General features: G+C 40.8%; 2 protein-coding genes across 3 annotated transcripts; both read left to right on the top strand.

Moving 5' to 3' along the window:
- Window positions 1-967: 967 nt before the first annotated feature.
- LOC124291405 (RING finger protein PSH1-like) lies at window positions 968-7613 on the top strand. Of its 2 annotated transcripts, none has more exons than XM_046728390.1 (3): window positions 968-1227; window positions 5402-5720; window positions 6489-7613. In XM_046728390.1, the coding sequence occupies exons 2-3, from the start codon at window positions 5427-5429 to the stop codon at window positions 7116-7118; spliced, it is 924 nt and encodes a 307-aa protein (XP_046584346.1). In that variant the 5' UTR covers window positions 968-1227; window positions 5402-5426; the 3' UTR covers window positions 7119-7613. The 2 variants fall into 2 exon arrangements, with proteins under 2 accessions (XP_046584346.1, XP_046584345.1); XM_046728389.1 differs by having other exon boundaries at window positions 969-1210.
- An 816-nt stretch (window positions 7614-8429) lies between these two features.
- LOC124291403 (major prion protein-like) lies at window positions 8430-18781 on the top strand. The gene is made up of 2 exons (XM_046728387.1): window positions 8430-8495; window positions 18407-18781. The coding sequence occupies exons 1-2, from the start codon at window positions 8430-8432 to the stop codon at window positions 18779-18781; spliced, it is 441 nt and encodes a 146-aa protein (XP_046584343.1).
- The last annotated feature ends 2406 nt before the right edge of the window (window positions 18782-21187 follow it).

Genomic DNA, 21187 nt, shown 5'->3' with positions numbered 1-21187 from the left:
ATAATGGACATTGACACGCTGGATAATATGACGATGACCAGGTACTAAATACCTCCATGGTCGCACTGCCGGACTTGGCTCGGGGCACTAAACCGGTTTTTCAGGTCAACAGCGTCATGCCCCTGATAGGTCTGTCATTGAAAATTATCCCTGAGGCCTAACATGTTCAATATTGTATTTTATCGCCAGGTATTCACGTGTACTGTCAGGAAGTCTCCATAACACTTATGCAGACTCACACGCCGTCGCCTTAAATATGACAATGAAATAATTTGATATTTTGTTTTGAAAATATCAGTGCTAGATTAACACATGAAAATATGTTATCGGTAATCTAATAGTCAATAACAGCCTTATTTGTTTTAAGATATTTTTGTTCTTGATACGAATTGATATTCACACAGAAGTTATTTTGTGAGAGTATTTTTCAGTTTTTTAGTTTGGTTTATATATATACTTTCCATTTGAATTGAATATAGTTGACAAGTTGATTGACGAGACTAGTTCGGATTTCACTTCGATTCTATTTTTAAATTATCACAGGGATAAGCAACGGATAGTGGCTTGGTATTGAAGGACAAAATACGTTCCATTCTGCTTTACTTTCATAATGATATGTTTCAGTTTTGAGTAACAAAAAGCCAGATACATTTCATGATCAAAAGACATCAATTCATGCAATGGAAGTTCGTTTTTTACCCGTAAAGAATATCATTTACTTCTTAGACATAAGGTCATATAATCGTTAGTTCACATTGTTTTGTTTTTTTCAAAATATGCGTGAAATAATCCATCTTATCAGTTATTCGCCTTGTTAGAAATTTATTCGGAAAAACTATTTCGCCCGATTCCGCGTTCGTTTTAACACGATTTAGATCATTGTATGCACCGATAACCTTTGACCCTACTCGAAAGCTTTCACGATGTTGCCACTAAGTATTCACATATCTGAGTGTTAAATGAAAGGATAAGGGAGATAACTGCTACTGAGAGTACTCGGATCTGCGTAGGTTGTCGAAACATTCAACTGGTCTGCTGAGATAGAATTACGGTTCTTAAAACGCCGATGCCTGTATGTTGTAACACGATAGCCAAGGAAGTTTACATCCCCAGTAGCCATGTAGTATGTTGGATGGAGAATTATTGATCGGAGGAAGTTGTGGACTCCTGAGATCGAGAGAACCGACGAGACTGTGGATCACGTGACACGGTAAGTACAGCGTGTAGGTAAGCTGAATATGACAGCTAAATGACGCACGCTCGGTGACGGTGATTCATGCGAGTTTGATGTCGTAAACAATAACAGGCTGTACCTTGTCATTTATGGTATTATTATGGAACAAACTTCATGTTATTGTCTCGGACAGTAACGACATGGGTGTTGATAGTTTGTCCACGTGAACGGCTATCCCATCTCCAGGCCAATATTCGTTGCATTAGGTGTAACATGATATTTTATGCCTGGTCTGTTTTCATCCCATCTACCTTTATATGGGCATTAGTTTGTTTTTGATTCGGCGACCTATGAGATGTTACTTTCAGATCTTCGACTGGTTAGTGGTACCTATTTTGAAGGAATGGAGAGTTACGAGGATATTACCCTACTTAAATTACATTCAAAGTATTGGGAATATTTCTGTTGTCAAAATTAAATGTCAAAATGACAAAATGAAGGCTTTAATTTGAAACTGGTACAAATCGCTCCATTCCTGAAAAGTAATGGAGCGAGCAGACAATGGAATGACGTCACAAATGTAATTTAAATTGAAGTACAGTACTATGTTAATTAAGTGAGAAAAATGAAATTATGAACATGTCTCTTAGTTGAGGATGCCTCAATATCTGCACTTAGAGTGAGTGAGTTTGATTTTACGCCGCTTTTAGCAATATTCCAGCAATAATACGGCGGGGGACACCAGAAATGGGCTTCACACATTTTACCCATGTGGGGAATCGAACCCGGGCCTTCGGCGTGACGAGCGAACGTTTTACCCACTAGGCTACCCCACCGCCCCTCTGCACTTAGAACACAGTTCGTATATTATTGGATCACATGTATTAGGTACATATAGGATTTAAAAAGACATATTTAATCTCTGAGATACGCTGTCGGGTAAGGATATGGATCCCCAGTAACCTGTGCTTGTCGTGCAAGGCGGTTAAATAGTTCGATGTTCATGATGTCAATCACTGGATTTGAATACATGATACGTTTTATGGATAACAACTTCTTTCAGGTGAATGAAGGAGCAAGAATTAGCTCTGAAACGTCGTGTAAAGATTGTACTTTGGTTTGTGGATACCTAACATATACGGGTGTCATTGGAACTGTATCTGTATTGGCATACAACTTCTAAATGCCTTACATCACAATACTAAAATTTTAGTCACGACGATATATTGCCAAAGTGTCGTGCACTGAAGCTGCGATACGATACGAATCCCGATATAAGGGTGACGATACGATACGTATCACGATACTAAAATATTTAATTCTAACACCAACTAATAAAACATTTGAATATCAAAACAAAACCATTATCAAATTGTATTTCGTCAAATTCCGCTAGCGTTTTTCAATGTTCATTCGGAAACGACAGATAATGAAATGAATACTAATACGTGTATCATGTGCATAACGAATTATACGAAAATGATTGTCCTTCCTGTGGTATTAGCTGACCGAGCGAAGTTATGCAGGAAGGTCACGAGTTTCTTATAATTCGTATGTAATGAGACCTCGTGTAGTATTTTATTTATTACCCACGTCTTATATATGCATTAAATTGGTCAAAACTAGCGTAGTTTTGTTACGTTTCCCATATTCACTTCATCCCGAAACCGGACCCTCATAAAGAGGTTGGTCTTCAGTAACCCATTTGTACTGTAGTACAATGACTTGCATGACGTCACACTGTAATGACGTCACTGCCATGGTAACCGACGTCACGATGCATGTCAGTTGTCATCGCCTCGTACAGCTTCCTACAGTAAATTACTCCGTAGCACCTCGTTTCTGGGTTTCCAGTTGCTTCATTCGGCTAACATCGACTGGTGGAAACACTAAACGCATGTTTTCGACGGATATAATGTCTCAGTTCGACTCACAATTAAACAGCGACACGGCAACGTTCGCAATGTTTACATTCCCACAATGCATTTAAGTTGTAGAATGAATGAATTCACGTGTTCGTTATGAATGAAAAAATAGTTACGTCAGAATGTGACCTGATTGAGAGGTCATCGGTTATCCAATCAAATCGTTAGAATCTCAGGTCAAGTCGTTACGACACAGGTCAACGCGATACGACACTCGTGTGACGTACGAGATTAGTATGCAACTACCCATACGTTGACCTCGTGGGTAATAATTAAGTTTATACACGGACTTTGTGAATGATAATAACACGTGAGCGCTATGTCGGACACAGTTCTTGACGCAAGAATTTCCGAGAAAACGTTTACTTATGAAGGGAAAATAAGTAAGCAAATATTATAATCATCGATCAAAAGTGAGTTTTTTTTTTGACAGATATCGCGATTCGGCAGTGTTCAAAGTTAAACATCGATGTATCGTTGCCCATTTGAAGTATCGCATCGGGATATACGACAATGCAAAACATTGTATCGATTCACTGTATCGGCGGCGAATGGATGGATGGATGGTATCGATGAATCGTCACACCACTGTATATAGTGCGTAACAGCATAACAGATGCCCCTACTCACACTACTCACAGACGTCGAACACACAGTTGGGGACTTCGTACTAACCCCCAGGTCATTACAACTCTTCGTCTATAAATATCTACATTACTCAATGGTTTTGAATACACTTTACAAGTTCTGAGTCCGACCTTGACCCTGATCCAGTGGAACAGTAAACAGCTAAAAAATCCTTGGTTTATGCGAGCAGGCCACAAGAAGTGTGACTCTCCTAAAAATATTTTGCTTGAGTTACACGCATGTTAGAATAATTTTACAGGAGACTGGGTCGTTCCAACTGCTTCGTTTTTCAGAGTGTTCGTAATGTCACTACTTTCACGGCTTACGATAGGGTTACTGGACTTTTCCCGACAGTATTCTAACCTGCGCAGGAAGATCCCAACAGATTTCTAGTCTATCGCCTTAACCACTCGGCCACGACGTATACCATGTTGTCATCGTGCCATCTCTCAAACTAAGGCCAGCGATAATATTTAATGAGTGATTGAGTATAGTTTTACGCCGCTTTTAGCAATATTCCAGCAATATCACGGCGGGGGACACCAGAAATGGCTTCACACATTGTACCCATGTGGGGATTCGAACCCAGGTCTTCGGCGTAACGAGCGAACGCTTTAACCACTATGCTACCCCACCGCCCCTAATATTTAATATTATTTAATATACGATCCCCTTGGGTGGTGGAGTAGCATAGTGGTTAATATGTTCGCTCGTCACGCCTACGACCCGGGTTCTCCACATGGGTACAATGTTTGAAGCCCGTCTCGTGATGTTGCTGGAATATTGCTAGAAGCGGCGTAAATCCTCTCTCACTCTCTATACATGCACCTCAATACTAATTTGTAATAGTTAATGTCAGAGCTCAATGATAATAAGGGCACCACGTTTATGATAATCTCAAACTTACATGTCCAGTCAGCATATCCCTCAACAACAGATGGTCAACTTTGAATACGCTAATGTCCTGATTGGCAAATCTTCGATACCGAGGTTCAAAATATCTTCACCCAGTCGTTTTCCAGTTTAAAGCCATATTGATGTCAAGACAACCACAATTTGGCTTGTCACTGGAAATGTAGTCCAGGGATTAGGTGAAAAACCATTAACCACATGTTCGGAATGTATAATGACAATAGAAAATTGTTTTCACTACTGGACATCTACATGTCGCTAATAAAAACATATGGTATAGATTATGATTTATGCACAGGCCTTCAGTGAGTGAGAAGCGCTCAAATATTGGAGTATTGTAAAAAACGTTTCATATACCCAGCGATCCCGACTATTTCCTTTATAAAAATATAATACAACTTAAAGTTTATTTTGTCAATGTATGTTTGTAAGCATTACAATTATGAAAATTATTACAATAACAAAAAAAAAAAAACAAACGAAACACACACACACCAAGGGATAGTTTGCTGTCATGACCGAAATTAATGTTTCTTTTTATTATGCTGAATCCTGTTAACTCACAATTTTAAACACATCTTAAATGCTGTTCGAAACCATTTTACGACTGACCGTATACCGGTATATATAATTAAATAGGAAAAGAGAAAGCTTCCCTTCAGCGAACCCACGTTTTCAATCACAAAGAATCAACAATAATATTTTACTAAAATATATTTTAACAAATAAAGTTGAATTATGTGATTCTTGTAATGATTTTCAGGAGTCTCCACCAGGTCTCTGTCACAATGGCCACAGATCTGAAGGGTGAATTGACCTGTCCAATATGCATGGAGCTTTTTCAAAGGCCGTTGAGGTTACCGTGTGGCCATTCCTACTGCAGAAACTGTCTACAAGCCTTTATCGGTCAGCAGTCTCAGAAAGACGTTGTCACTGGTCACCACAGACCGGTTAATTGTCCAGAATGTCGGCACATGTTGGACGCCACCTCAGAGGGCGCTGACGCGTTTCCGGTGGACTTCAAACTCTCCAAGTTGGTAGATGTCTACAAGAAAATGCAGGACTTTGAGAATCAGAACGAGGTTCGTTTGTGAGATTGGTCATGCATGTAGGTTTGGTTGTTACTTAACGCCGCACTCAGCAATATTCCAGCTGATGTTACTTCGGCCTGTATAGAAACTCGATCAGACACGTTTGTGATTGGCATGATGAGGACCAATCTAAGCACTGTGATCTGATGACGTGTAGCCATATGCGATTGTACCCAACCGATCTTTTAAGACCGCAAGTATAGGTGACTGGCACCCTTAGGAAATTCTGTTACCAATACCACGCAGAGGGTAAATGGTTTTAAACCCGGAAATATTCTGCGGGGAAAAGACTAATGCAACTGTCCCTGGACAATGTAGGTGTGTACGCAAAAGCATTATGAAGAATGTTTGAACATGTTCTACAAATATGAAGATCCGTAAAGATCTGGGTTAGAATTGATCTTCAGCAGCCCATACTTGTCGTAAGAGGCAACTAACGGGATCGGATGGTCAGGCTCGCTGACTTGGTTTAAACATGTCATCGTATCCCAATTACGTCGATCGATACTATTGATCACTGGATAGTCTGGTCCAGACTCCATTATGTACAGACCGCCGCTATACAGCTGGAATATTCATTAGTGCGGCGTAAAATTAAACTCACTCATTCACTACAAATGTCAATAAGGCCTTTGAGGACTTTTAATTAAAATATCCCTAGCCATAACTAAGAATGTCTTAGTCTTATGTCGAAAACAGTCTTATGTCTTGCGAAATATTGCTGGGTCTATTCTGACCTAACCTACGCGACTGTTTCAGCTTAAAAACAAAGAACCACCTGACGAAAATCCGGAAGACGAGGCAACAAAGAACCAAGAGGAGGAGCTCCTGGGAGCATGTGGATACACACCAATAGCTGGTGAACTTCCGGTGCCGGAGGGTCTCAAAGACTCCTCGGACATCGGAAAGGAGGACGTTTGTGACGATGTGGAAAGGGACATGAGTGAACGGACCAAGCAAAAAGCAGTGTACGGTAGTGATTCGGACGCAGACAGTGAAAAGGAGCTTTCAGACGATAGTGAGAATGCCAGTGTGCCCAAGAGAAGAAAACGAAGGAATAAGGTGATACGATTCTTCGCCTCGCTCCTCTCACTTTCTTCCTCTGATGGAGAATATGACCTCAGGGAGGCCTCCTCTTCTTCCTCTGATATTGACACATCACGACCTGTGAGAGATTGCAAACCGGCCACTAAAGAAGTCCCAAAGCGTAGGAATCGCTGGGGTTTTCTGACGTCTTCGTCATCAGAATCTGATCATCACGTGGCATCCAGTTCTGATGACCAGGCACACAACGAACCGCCTGTCCGGCGGAGACCAGCGAAGAAACCTAACAGTGTGATGTCAACGATTCAAAAACGACTGAAACCAAGTTCATCTGACAACGAATAATCACAGTTTACCAACGACCCCAAAAGAATTCTTGTCCAAACGGAATTTCATTGTTTTGCATAATGTCTTCGTTACGGACAGCATAGCGATTTTTACATTTGATTTAAGATTTCCAAGGCGACTTACTCAACTTATTGACCTCCTCTTGACCTTACATATTTTCCAGGCTACTTGTTGTTACATTTAGTCTTGCGTAAATACTGAAAAAAATACGAGCGGGTGGATGGAGTGATATTAGACATATTGACGTGCGTGTGTGTGTGGTTGCTGGTGCTTGTCTTAACGATAGGCTTTATAGTGACAGCCCGCCTTGACGCCATGCTAACGTGGTTAACATGTCTGATGCCCCAAGCCTGCCAGTCCTTGCCTAATCCGCCTTATAGATGACGAACGCAATGCAAGTTAACAATAAGTACCTTCAAATAACGGTATAACTGGCAATATTAGATCAGTCCATTGAACCACGTTTCGAAATCCTGAGATAGTCCCAGATAAATGTAAGTTAATTCAAATAACACATCATTTCAGAAAATATATACGTTTGATAATACGTTTATTCATTCGCATATGTTATGAATTTAATGCTTCAGTTGATAGTCTATGTCATTTATTGATTCTATTACTAGTGACAGATTGGCAGCTCGACGTGTGGGTGAAGGTCATTCAGAGTTCATTGGTTTTGGGTTACTGATTTTCATCGTTCACTGGTTTCGGTAAAAAAGCTGAAAGGAAGTTCTCAGAGGATGAATATGCCCTCGCTAACAAGTCCCTGCAAAGTGGTACCGAACCTCAGTGTTTACAAATTTTAAGATGTCATTATGTATCGTGTCAGCCCAGGAGATGATTATCATTCTGATTACAAAGAGAAAGTATATCGACCCTTACACAAGTACTGTAACGCAAATGGATGTAGGACTCCGCGGCTTCTAACCTCGTAAACTTCTCATATCACTTCCAAACAAATTCGGAGCGGTGGGGTAGCCTAGTGGTTAAAGCTTTGGCTTCGATTCCCCACAAGGGTACAATGTGCGAAGCCAATTTCTGGTGTCCCCCGCCGTGATGTTGCTGGAATATTGCTAAAAGCGGCGTAAAACCAAACCCAGTCAGTCAGTCAGTCTGGTGTCCCCCGCCGTGATATTTCTGGAATATTGCTAAAAGCGGCGTAAAGCCACACCCACTCAGTCCAAACAAATCCCGCTTCATTTGTGGTCAACATTGAGTTTGGGTCGACGCTGCTTTGAACAGGATATACCACCATGTGCATACTTGATGTGGGAGAAAAACCCGAAGTAAAGCAAGTTTGGGATGATCATGGTGAAATACAGGAGGATGAATGGCCATGGTGTTGACCAACGGTCCGGCCATCCCTTGAGTCGAGTAAGAGGCGACTAATGGGATCGGGTGGTCAGGCGCGTTGACTTTGGTGACACATGTCATCGTATCCAAATTGTGTAGATCGATGCTCATGCTGTTGATCACTGGATTCTCTTATCCAGACTTGATTGTTTACAAACCGCCGCCATGTAGCTGGAATATTGCTGAGTGTGTTCGTTAAACAACAACCAACCGACCAATCAGCCGTGAGTGGAACTGACGAAAATAGGTTTCTGACAAGACGTAACTCTGTTTATTGTGATTGTTTTGGTACGCCTGACTACTATGTAAATTATGACTTGTTTGAATTAGGGTAAACCTTGCAGATATATGATGTCTTGCGAACGGTTTATGTGATATATATAAGTGATAAGAATTTAGTCTTAGTAATACAAGTCACGATCATGCATGCGTAGCTTACAATTTTTTAAAGCAATGCTACGCATAGGTGCAATTATTATACCAATTGATGATAGACCCATTTAAGGTGATTGGTTATACTAGCACATTAGTTATAATACATGGCACTGTCCTACAACTAGTCTCACACGTTAAAGAATCAAATGCATTCGGACAATCCTGCATATGTATATCACTCAAAATATGTCTAAGAAAGCCGCTTCTTTTCATGGCATAACACATTCGCTGTAGTTATATGATAGAGTCGGATGTCCCTTAACCTCTGAGTAGTATATCACTCCTCTTTTGATAGGGATACGTTTATCTTCCCATCATGTAATCCAGACTGTTTCTCCCATGTGAAGGGGCGGCGGGGTAGCCCAGTGAAACGTCCGCTCGTCACGCCGAAGACCTGGGTTCGAATCCCCATCTGGGTACAATGTTTGAAGCCCATTGCTATAAGCGGCGTAAACCCATACTCACTGGTGGAAGGGTCGGTGGGGTAGCCTAGTGGTTGAAGCGTTCGCGTGTGTCGGTGTGATTTAGATGTCATCGTGGTTACATCGGCGTTGATCACAATCCATCTTGTACATTTTCACCACAGCGAGGAGTCCAGAATAGACTTGTTCCCGGACGGCCTTGTTTGTCAAGAAAGGTGACTCGTGCATGGATATGGTGAACAGACTTGATTAATGGGTAGATGGCATCGTACCGCACGTCGTTGTTCACTATTTCAATCACAGGATTACCTTCTCCAGATTCTATTCACTGAAGACCCGGGTTCGATTCGCCACATGGGTACAATGTGTGAAGCACTTTTCTGGTGTTCTCCGCCTTGATATTGCTTCAATATTGCAAAGAGCGGCGTAAAACCACACTCACTCTCTCAAGTATTAGATAAATAGAATGACATCTGATTATCCCTATCAAAGGTGAGTAGTATATGTGAAGTGTGAGAAAAGACCAAGACAAGACAATTTGCTATTAGAGTATTGCATATTCCATTTTTGATGATTATTATGTAAAGTACATGTGACGTCATCATCCCCTCCTTGGTGCTCGAGTCCCCTTACCCGCCCCCTATGATATTGCATAGACTCCATACACTGCCTGACCCTGCAGCCCTACCCCCGGTAGCATTGTGTGATAATGAGACACCAATATGCCTATGCGTTTTTGTGTTATTACCTTGCTCAATATCTTTCAGACAAAATGCATATATATAGTATGTTTGTATGGTGCTATTAAATGTGATACTGCTTCGCGGGTGGAATAAATGTGTTATTGTGATGAAATGATTTTGTTCTTGAATATGAGAAGCTGGAAAGTTTGTTTAGAAAAGTTATTTGTGTGTTTGCTGTTTACATCCTCACGCAGCTATTTTCCAGCTTTATGACGGCGGTCAGTCCAGTAGTGTTGGGAATTGGTTAAAATCTCATAATTGATGATTGATTCATTACAACCGATCAATCATCGAAAATAATTGGTTAGCGTCATTTACCAAATCTGCCTAACTGTGTGTATTAATGCACAAAAAATCTAGGAAAAAACATGGGTTTTGGGGGGTTTATTTTGCACCTTGCACAAAATGCATTTGCAAATTTCACATCTTTAAAGAATGATTAGTATGTTAGGAACATAAACATCCTGGCGTCTTTAAGATAAATTCAATCATGACTTGGAACGAGCTCGTAGTGCTTATGAAATGTAACAGACGAAACAAACCTTGTGAAAAATATTTTTAATGCAAACAAGTGTAACAGAATTGTTTGTGTTCGATTACGAGAAAACATGATTGATTGCTTGGTCGTTTAGTCATTGCGACCAATCTTCGATTATTTCAATTAATCGGACCACCACTACAGTCCAGTGACGTACACACGTGGTCGTGATACCATTATATGTCAAGTCAACGAGTCTGGCCACCCGATCCCTTTAGTCCCTCTTTACGACAAGTAAGGGTTGCTGAAGACCAATTCTAACCCGGATCTTCACGGGTGCTATTTTAGCTATGCCATGCCTATCAGCAGAATATAGCGGTGTGTACTGTTTGGTAGAACACGATGATGAGAATGGTTTACTGACTTATCATGTCGAGGTGTAGTTTGATACCAATGCATGATCACATTGTTGGCAGCTCAGAAATGCTGGAACATGAATGGTTCTGGCACCTCAGTCTTCAGTATTTTATCTCCATGAGAACGTTACCCGTGAAGATCCGGGTTACAATTGATCTTCAGGAACCCATGCTTGTAAGAGTCGACTAACGGGATCGGGCGGTCAGGCTCACTGACGTGGTTGACACTTGTCATCGTATTCCAATTGTGTAGATCGATGCTCATGCTGTTGATCACTTGATTGCCTGGTCCAGACTCGATTATTTACAGACCGGCGCCATATAGCTGGAATGGTGCTGAGTGCGGCGTAAAACAACTAACAAACAAAACAAAGGGTGTAGCCTCCCAGTCTGTACCATTAGGAACGAACAGTTGGGCCTGCTAAACCAAGCGTCTTCAGCAGAAAAGTGCAGAGAATCACTCCAAGGTCAACAGTGACATGAGGCGACATTTGAGTACATTCAGCACACAGCACTGTCTGTATTCCGTGGAAGATGGTAGTTGGTGATGTGAGAATTACACGACATGGGGCAGTATTTCAGTTACATCACGAATTGTCAGCTTATTTGCAAGGACCGCTTGCAAGAAAGCATAAACAATCAGGGGAAATCTGTGATTTGAACAAAGTCTTCGATAATGGCTTCATTCCGTCAACACTGTTGAACTTCAAAGATATATTTTTAAAATGTCAGCTGCGCCATTATCGAAGCTATCCATAACGAATCCCTAAAATAGATAATAGGTTACCGAGGCATCGACAAAACCTGAAGTTGTTTTAATCTTAAGAACATAGTTTGACCTCATTTATACAAGTTTTGATGGTCAGTCCACAAGCGTCTTCCTTGTAAGAAACTTCATTCCGAAATTAAAGCAGAGCCGATATATAACGCCGACAGAGCTTAATTCACGGATGAACTATGTCAGATAATGCCGAAGTTCAAGAACTAAAGTTCGAAGTCGACTTCAACTTGTTTGCGTCAGTTCAATGAGTCTAACAGACAGTCATGTTTAGACATGTCCACTTGATAAGCACTTGAACAAACCAGTTTCAGAAGAATCGTTATTTAAACGCTGAAAACATGACCGTTTTAACGATTTTCATTGAGTCGGTTAGCCCCAGAACTTCACCTGATTGACACAACCAATCCTTGATGGGTTAGTTGGCTGGTTGTCTAACGCACCTCTCAGCAACATTCCAGCTATATGGCGGAGGTCTGTATAAAATTGAGTCTGGACCAGAGAGTCCAGTGATCAACCAAAGCACAGCATTGGCGGATCCAGAGAGGGTGTTCAGGGTTTTTTGAAATGACTTAAGACCACATTGAAGATTTGGGGGTGGGGTTGGCGGAGCCCCTGAAACACCCAAACACACACCACCCAAAAAAAAAAAATAAAACCATTCCTGGATCCGCCCATGCACTGTACTCTACTGTTTCTATAGACTCAACACTGGTGCATCTCTCCGAGATCAATATGCCGCAGTTCAATTCTCGGGAAAATACAACACTATCTGCCCCTTAGACATGAATTCACAGTTTACCTCCTGCTACCTTGTTCCAAACACTTCTGTAATTGGGTTGTTTGTTTACCAATCTGATGATTGATGATGACTGACCCACATAATCAGCCTTTAATGATATCACCTGAACAGGCAGGTTGTGATTGATGTAACAATAACACTCTAGGCAGAACAGTTTTGATGACACTCCATCATATTGTATAGTGCTGGTCTAGTTGTTAGTTTGGGATTCAGAATAACCTTAAGTTTCACAATGCTAAATGTGTTCACTTGGCTTTGGTAACCTCCTCCCAAAAACATTTAGCTCCCAATCGATTTGTAAGTCTTCATTCCCATATGCTACAGTGACTGAAATATAATTCTTTGTCTCCCTCAAACACATTTCCATGTTCGCGAGCACCTTACATGTGGTCCTGGGTTTCATGACAGGGGAAGATCTGCATCACCAAGGGCTTTAATTCCACATCCAGCTGACCCTCAGTGATGTAAGTGATGTACTGTTCAAGCCTTGCTCACTGCTACCAGAAAGACTCAAGTATACACAAAGAACTTAATTAAGCACAACACGTACACTAAACTTCTCATGGTGGCCACTATGGAAAAACACAAGTTTTTCTGACCGGTATAATCCTTTGACTCATAAAAAACGACAACATGATTGGAACCCACATTGATTTTATATTGATAATTGATCATTTAAGAAAACCCAAACCCACTAATTTTCATACAAAAATCCAATGTCTGAACAAGTATGGCCATCGAATGTTTAATGTTGAATTTATTGGTGAATGTGAACATTCAAAATTCATTTTGCCTGTCTTAAACGATTCAAGGTTAATACCGAGTGTAACCCCAATGTGACTGTATGACAGCCAGCACTATCCTCCTCATGCCCCTTGTCAGCCTCCTTGATCCTCTGCTGGGGCAGTCCTAGTACTGGTTGGGACCATCTCTTGACTGTTAAATGGGCAAGGTTCTTGTACAGGAGGATCCCTGAAAGGCAATCATGTCCAAGATATGCTCATTTTAAGATCCGGGACATTCAATATGTCACGATATCTTATCGTTATTATTAGTTATCAATCCGGGTCATTATAATCTCTTTATATACCTTTCCAGCTAGGCTGTCAAGAGTGGTGTTTTTCCTCGATCATAGGATGTCAGTCCATAGGCACTTCTGAGTTTCAATCTCAACTCTCTGGGGAGCATACAACTCTTGCAGCCACTAGAAGTGATTCATGGCTATTCTCCCCTGACGAGGTACCTATTCACAGCTGGGTGATTGGGACACATAGTCATCACTTTGTCCAAGTTCAGACAACCCTAACTACTTTTTGACATATTCATGTGGCCACCATCTGGTCATATACCAACGGATTCGTGGGCTCTTTTAAGTGCACAGGGGTTGTGTACTGTACACAAGGGCACAACACTGAAAGAGTCTGCACCAGCCCATTTTTACATCCGTCACAGGTTGGCTCGATCCGGCACCTCAAAGCTCGTTGGATTACTAGCCTGAAACCTTAGCCAGCTTGCCCACCGCGCCCCATAACTAAGTACTTTCTGTATAGTATGTCTGAAACACCTCTATGACAAAGATAACAACGAAAGTATCTATGGCAGTATTTTAATATGATCTATGTACATTTTGACATGTATCTGTGGGATTGTGTGAGGTGCATACAGAGAAGCATGTGACTAGTGTTCCCGACAATATTGTACTGACTGACTGAGTTTGGTTTTACGCCGCTTTTAGCAATATTCCAGCAACATCATGGCGGGGGACACCAGAAATGGGCTTCACACAATGTACCCATGTGGGGATTTGAACCCGGGTTTTCGGTCTGACGAGCAACGCTTTAACCACTAGGCTGCCCCACCGCCCCCCGACAATATTGTAACCCATTGAGGCTTGTGTTCCTGACACATTGCTGACACAAGGAAACATGCTGGTGAGATCTAGCTGAGGATGAGAGACTTCACGATAGAAAAAGACATACTTTTTTCGACTCAGTAAAACCACCACTGACACTTTCGTCCCCTCTTAGGAACAAGTCATCAGAAACAAACGTAGGTGTGTTTCTATCCCACTGTACCACCACCCCTCACCACCACACCTAACAATACATTTACACCTATAAACAGATTTTTCAGATATTTTTGATTACAGTGAAAACCAATCTACTTTTCAATATCTGTGTAGTGTTAAGCATAAATATATATTGCGTATCGATGTGTATAATTTTCCAGAAGGTACTGTGGATAAACTGAAGATGGCTGATGCGACACACGAAGACAATCATTGGGGTAATGATACCTTTTGCAAAACTGAACAAAAATTCTCAGTGAAATACCTATTTCACATTAAATAAACTAAACCACATTTCATAGGCATTAACAATAGTGTGAGCTAAAACTGTACCTTGCATCAGGAATATTCATTGATAATACAATATAAAAGTTTTACAACATGACATTTACTAAGACTTTTAAGTAATGAAAGTCAGGATACTTAACAATTTCTCTATCTTTAAGAGGTTTTCCAAAAATTGTAATGCTATAAGATCTACAGAGAGACCAAATATGATTTAAATTACCATAACTGAATATGCAGATTTTCAATGTTAAAATCATTAATATTATTTCTTAACCAAGATTCTGTACAGTGTAAATGTTTTCTGTCACAATGATACAGCAAGTTTTTATCAGTGTCATGGCAGTGGTATCATGTGACATCATTATTTGCCATATATGGAATGCACATCAAGTACACGCAATGCTAATACCAGGATATATTGTGTCCTATCAACTTTAACTTGGTACAATCACTAAACCCATTCATTCCTATATACAATATTTGATTCCATGTGGAACATAAACATACATACACAAAACTGACATTCTCTCACAATACTTCTATACACAACATAACAATCATAGAAACATTTGTGCATTGTGTGATAAATGCAACATGAGATAACAATTCATTTCCCGTGAAAAAATGGATGGTTGTTGTAGCACTTTTGTTTACTTCACCTTGTTGCATCATGGAACAAAGGGGAGATAACTGCTGCTTACATTTATAAGGTGAGAGAGAATGTCTTGGCCCCACAAGCCGATTGATCGAGTTTAGTTTTACGCCGCTTTTAGCAATATTCCAGCAAAATCATGGCAGGGGACATCAGAAATGGGCTTCACAAATAGTACCCATGAGGGGGAATCAAACCCGGGTCTTTGGAGTGACTAGTGAACTACACAAGCCAAAGGATAATGGTAAACTACTGGAACGAAGTTAAAGATAACTGTAGTCATATGAAAAGTCTGCCCTTCTTTATTGTCATTTATTGCATGACAACACGGAAATACAATCTACACATACGTTTGTTTTACCTTCCTTCCTTACACTATTGATTCCATCAACAATGCCCCTACCATTATTTTGAGGACTGTTGAGTTTGAAGACTGAATAAAATGAATCTTATCCTCATAGGCAACTCATGTACAGTTTGTGCCAAGTTGGGTAATGCCAAGCCTAAACACTGCAAAAAGGAGGGCTTCCTTAGTCCTGTGTCAACATATTGTGCTTGAGAGTTTTGCAAGAAAAACCTGAAAAGTGAAGACGTGAAAGAACAATTGGGCAGTTGTATTTTTGTATAAATGTTTGGTAGTCAAGAAGAGTCTTCCTTAGTGATTTCCCATGCTGTAACAATGTTCTCAACAAAGACATGATTTAACGGGTAAATAAGTCTGACATGTAGATATATCAACACCCTGACTGAATCCACATTTAGTCTACTTTATATATATTTATATCTAACTTCATCTTGTTCTACAAGATTTGAATCTGAGCATTTAACTAGACTGCCACAGCTTTGTTAAGAACATCTGTGAGAGCTACCACAACAGTGTGATGAGGTGTTAGGGCTGGGACGGGTAACCCGGATACCCAGACGGGTGGGTAATGAGTTGGACCTGGGTACTTTCAGTTGCAATCTAGTTTTGAAAATTAGGCAAGTCGCAAAAATATCATGATGCAAAAACGAATATTGGTCGGTACTCGCAAAAATATTGTGACGCAAAATTTCGAGATTTACAGTACCCGTTTCAATACCCGGACCCGTTATGATCATGTGACTAATAGATTAAACAATGTAATATGGTATTCTTTTATGATAAAAAGGTTGTATTGCCTTTGAAGATTTAGACATAATTTACGATCACCTGTTTTGAATATAATACATGGTTAGGATATTGAAAAAAATCAAAATTTTACCTTCCGACCTGAAGAATATATTGCCATTTCTTACAAATTTGATGTCAGGAATTAACATAACGGGTATCAGGGTTGGGGTAACAGGGGTTGGGGTACCTGTGTAGAAAATCTGGACCCGTCCCAGCCATACAAGGTGTGGTGCAACTCTCCCGACCACCTGAGCTAATACCTGATCTCTTGCTAGTCTGGTGATCCATGACCAGGGTGGTGAACTCTCCAAAATACCTGAGCCAGCTATAACATATATGTTGGTACATACAAACTACCAAACTGATCTTGTGATAGGCTGCTGTCTAAGACATGTACAATGTAATACATCTACCAGAACACATGTGGACATATCAAAGAGTGACGCACACCTCATTCACACCAGCTCCACACCAAGCAGCCCATGATAATACAACATCAAGTGTCTGGTCATGGCCTATGACATATATATACATGGACAAGGCTTGTGCAGTTGACAGAGAGTGAGCATTGCTTTCAGAAATGCAGATCAAACGTTCTGAGGAATCAAACTCAGGCCTTCAGCATGACAAGCTAACTATCTGCCTCATACGGCACCTGTCCTTTTGGGTTAAAACTGACCATACAGAAACAATGTTTGTCCTAACAGATTGTTGAGTGGATCGGTTGGTCAGGTTCGATGATGACTGTGGATTCATTGTACTGCAATAGAGTGGCATGGTGCTCATAACATCAGTCATATGTTTGTCTTGTCCAATCTTTTCTATTTCTCAAGCTGCTGCCTATAGCTGGAATATTGCAGAGTGTGATGTCAAACAAAGAAACATACAAATATAAGTCTTGAGTGAATGAGTGAATATGATTTCACATCATTTCTAGCAATATTCCAGCAACATCACGGCAGGGGAACACCAGAAATGGGCTTCACACATTGTACCCATGTGGGGAATCTAACCCGGGTCTTCGATGTGACAAGCAAACGCTTTAACCACTGGGCTACCCCACCGGCTGGTATCCTAGTACTGGTTGGGACCATCTCTTGACTGTTAACTTTACAACTGATAATGAAGGGCATGACATTTCAATGACATTTCACGTTCTTATCGGCCACAAGTATCAATGTCTCTTTTTCGACCTTTTGTCAAGAGTGGTAAATGCGTTGGCTCATTACACCATAGATCTGAGTTTGATTCCCCATATATGTAGCACGTGAAGTGATATTGCTATTCTCCCATGACTGGGAAAGAAACTGATTCTGATTGGTCAATCAGATAGACAAACTTTGACATACAAGTAGGAATTGTTTTTCATCAGTACAAAATGGGGATCTGAAGTACTTTTCTTACAAAATATAATTAAATACAATCCCTTTCAATACAATTAGTTTTGACAGTCTTATCCATGATACAAAACAACACCGTCGACTGATATGTACAAGACATCTTTACCCATTCTCACATATACTGGCTGTGCTCACCAATAACCCAGATCCATGAGCAGTGTTACTCCTGTACTTCAACAGGAGCACTATGAACCCTGGAGTACCATGACAGCTTTGTGGAAAGGGGTACAGGACAATGGTTGACTCAGTTAATCTAGTTGCTCTTGGGAGCAGCCCAATGGTTTCTCCTGGTTACAGCCCAATGGTTTCTACTGGGAACAGCCCAATGGTTTCTCCTGGGAACAGCCCAATGGCTTCTCTTGGGAACAGCCCAATGATTTCTCCTGGGCACAGCACAATGGCTTGTCTTGGGAACAGCCCAATGGTTTCTCCTGGGCACAGCACAATGGTTCCTCTTGGGAACAGCCCAATGGTTTCTCCTGGGAACAGCCCTATGGCTTGTCTTGGGAACAGCCCAATGGTTTCTCCTGGGAACAGCACAATGGCTTGTCTTGGGAACAGCCCAATGGTTTCTCTTGGGAACAGCCCAATGGTTTCTCCTGGGCACAGCCCAATGGTTCTCTCTTGGGAACAGCCCAATGGTTTCTCCTGGGCACAGCCCTGATGGCTTGACTTGGGAACAGCCCAATGGTTTCTCCTGGGAACAGCTCAATGGCTTCTCCTGGGAACAGCCCAATGGTTTGTCTTGGGAACAGCCCAATGGTTTCTCCTGGGCACAGCCCAATGGTTCCTCTTGGGAACAGCCCCTGGGAATGGCCCAAGGTTTCTCCTAGGCAACAGCCCAACCTTTCTCCTGTGCACAACACAACAATTTTAACTGTGTGTAGGACAACAGTTGATATACTGAACACTGATACCGTGAGGAGCCAGGCTATTTGAGGATGGGTATAACCTCGGCTAAATATTTCGATGCTTTACGAAAACAACAGACACATTTGTGACTAAATTGCATATGCTTCCACAGAGTGTTCCATATAAAGGGGGTGGAAGTGCTCCCTCAAACTGTAAATAACAAGGAGGGATGTGAAGTGCCCGCAGCCATAGGTGTACACAAAAGGAGGGTGTATGTCAGAGAAAGGTGGAACAACGGTTACAATCAACATTGTAGGAATGTTTCAAAGCATTCAAATCAACATGTACCATCGGGGCTGATTCACTTCCAGGGTGTACTTAAAAGATGTACTTACAGGTGAAATATGAGGGTAGTTTTACCTCAGGGAATAGTACTGCCAGGGTGTATTATGGGAATAGATCTACAGAGTGTACTCAGATGATAGATGTACTTCCCGACTGTACCATGAGGATAGATGTACTGCCAGGGTGTACTATAAGGACAGGTGTACCTCTAGGGTGTACTCAGGGAACATATGTACTGTTAGGGTGCAGTATGGAGATGTATGTACTGCCAGGGTGTACTATGGATATAGCTGTACTGTTAGGGTGTACTATAGGGACAGATGTACTGTCAGGGTGTACTATGGAGATATATGTACTGTTAGGGTGTACAATGGAGATGTATGTACTGTTAGGGTGTACCATAGGGACAGATGTACTGTCAGGGTGTACCATAGGGACAGATGTACTGTTAGGCTGTACTATGGAGATATATGTACTGTTAGGGTGTACTATGGAGATGTACGTACTGTTAGGGTGTACCACAAGGACAGATGTACTGTCAGGGTGTACTATGGAGATATATGTACTGTTAGGATGTATCACAAGGACAGATGTACTGTCAGGGTGTACTATGGAGACATAAGTACTGTTAGGGTGTACTATGGAGATATATGTACTGTTAGGGTGTACTATGGAGATATATGTACTGTTAGGGTGTACCAAAAGGACACATGTACTGTCAGGGTGTACTACAAGGACAGATGTACTGCCAGGGTGTAGCCACAATTTTTTTCTAGCTGCTCTTCTGTCAGTCATGATGGACCCTGTCCATATTAATAATAACTTTAGGTCAGGTATTATGCAGACAATACATACACGGACAGATTAATCTGGAATCATCATCTGCCAGTATTATTTCAATATTTTCAACCAAACACCAACCATCCATACAAGATCATTTCAAAACCAACATCAATTTGTTCAGTTGCACCTTTCCCTCTATTCACTAAAACCTCACAGTGCTACATTGCAAGTCTCACTGTAAATCATCGTGTAAATCCCTAAGGTTTTCATTCATGCAAGCCCCTACAGTACAATGATAATTGTCCCTAATAAGCTACAACCAAGTCCCTTCCAAGCTGCTTTCATTAAATGTCTATACTGTAGTATGATAATCACAGGTTCCTATAATGAGAGAACATATATCGATATGTGGTCTCTGCTCTTGTAATAGTCATCATACGTCCTTACATTGCCACAATCATCAAAAGTCCCTACAAACCTCTGATTATTGTAAGTCCCTACTATTGTTGTGGCATATCATGGATAGAAACTTCACTCAATAACAAAGCGTTCAACATTTAATGGTGTTCTTGTATTCTATGCTGCTATATTATTCGAATGTATTTCCATAACATGTCAAGCATTAACAATTGGGTTATGTCCCCTTAACTTGTACACTTTACTTTAAACACTGGAATAAGTTCCCCAAATGTTTCAGGTATCTTGACAGAACGAGCTTAATAGGGATGTCACGATACATCAGTTTCATGAATCGATACCCATGTCACGATTCATGTATCACTATTTTCGCGGCATTATTGTGTAAATTTAGTTACATTTTGAACATTAATATTTCATATTTTATAACTGTCCATGAAAAGATCAACATTTTTGATTCTCAGAGATTAAAAAGTTCTAATTTCCCATCTTTGTGCATGAAAAATAATCATTTATAACTCTCATAACATAAAAACATGATACAATTGCAAAATGTAAATGATACATAAATATATTTAAACCGATACTTTCAAAACTAAATATCAATACAGTTTTGAATGTATCGAAAACTGTATCGTCTTAGAAAAAGTATCGATGTATCGTGGCATCCCTAGAACGTAA

The sequence above is a fragment of the Haliotis rubra genome, unplaced genomic scaffold, assembly GCF_003918875.1.
Source record: "Haliotis rubra isolate DU_JTF1 unplaced genomic scaffold, ASM391887v1 Scf490, whole genome shotgun sequence".
In the NCBI taxonomy this organism is placed as follows: Eukaryota; Metazoa; Mollusca; class Gastropoda; order Lepetellida; family Haliotidae; genus Haliotis; species Haliotis rubra.
This window is presented reverse-complemented; position numbering and strand designations above follow the sequence as displayed.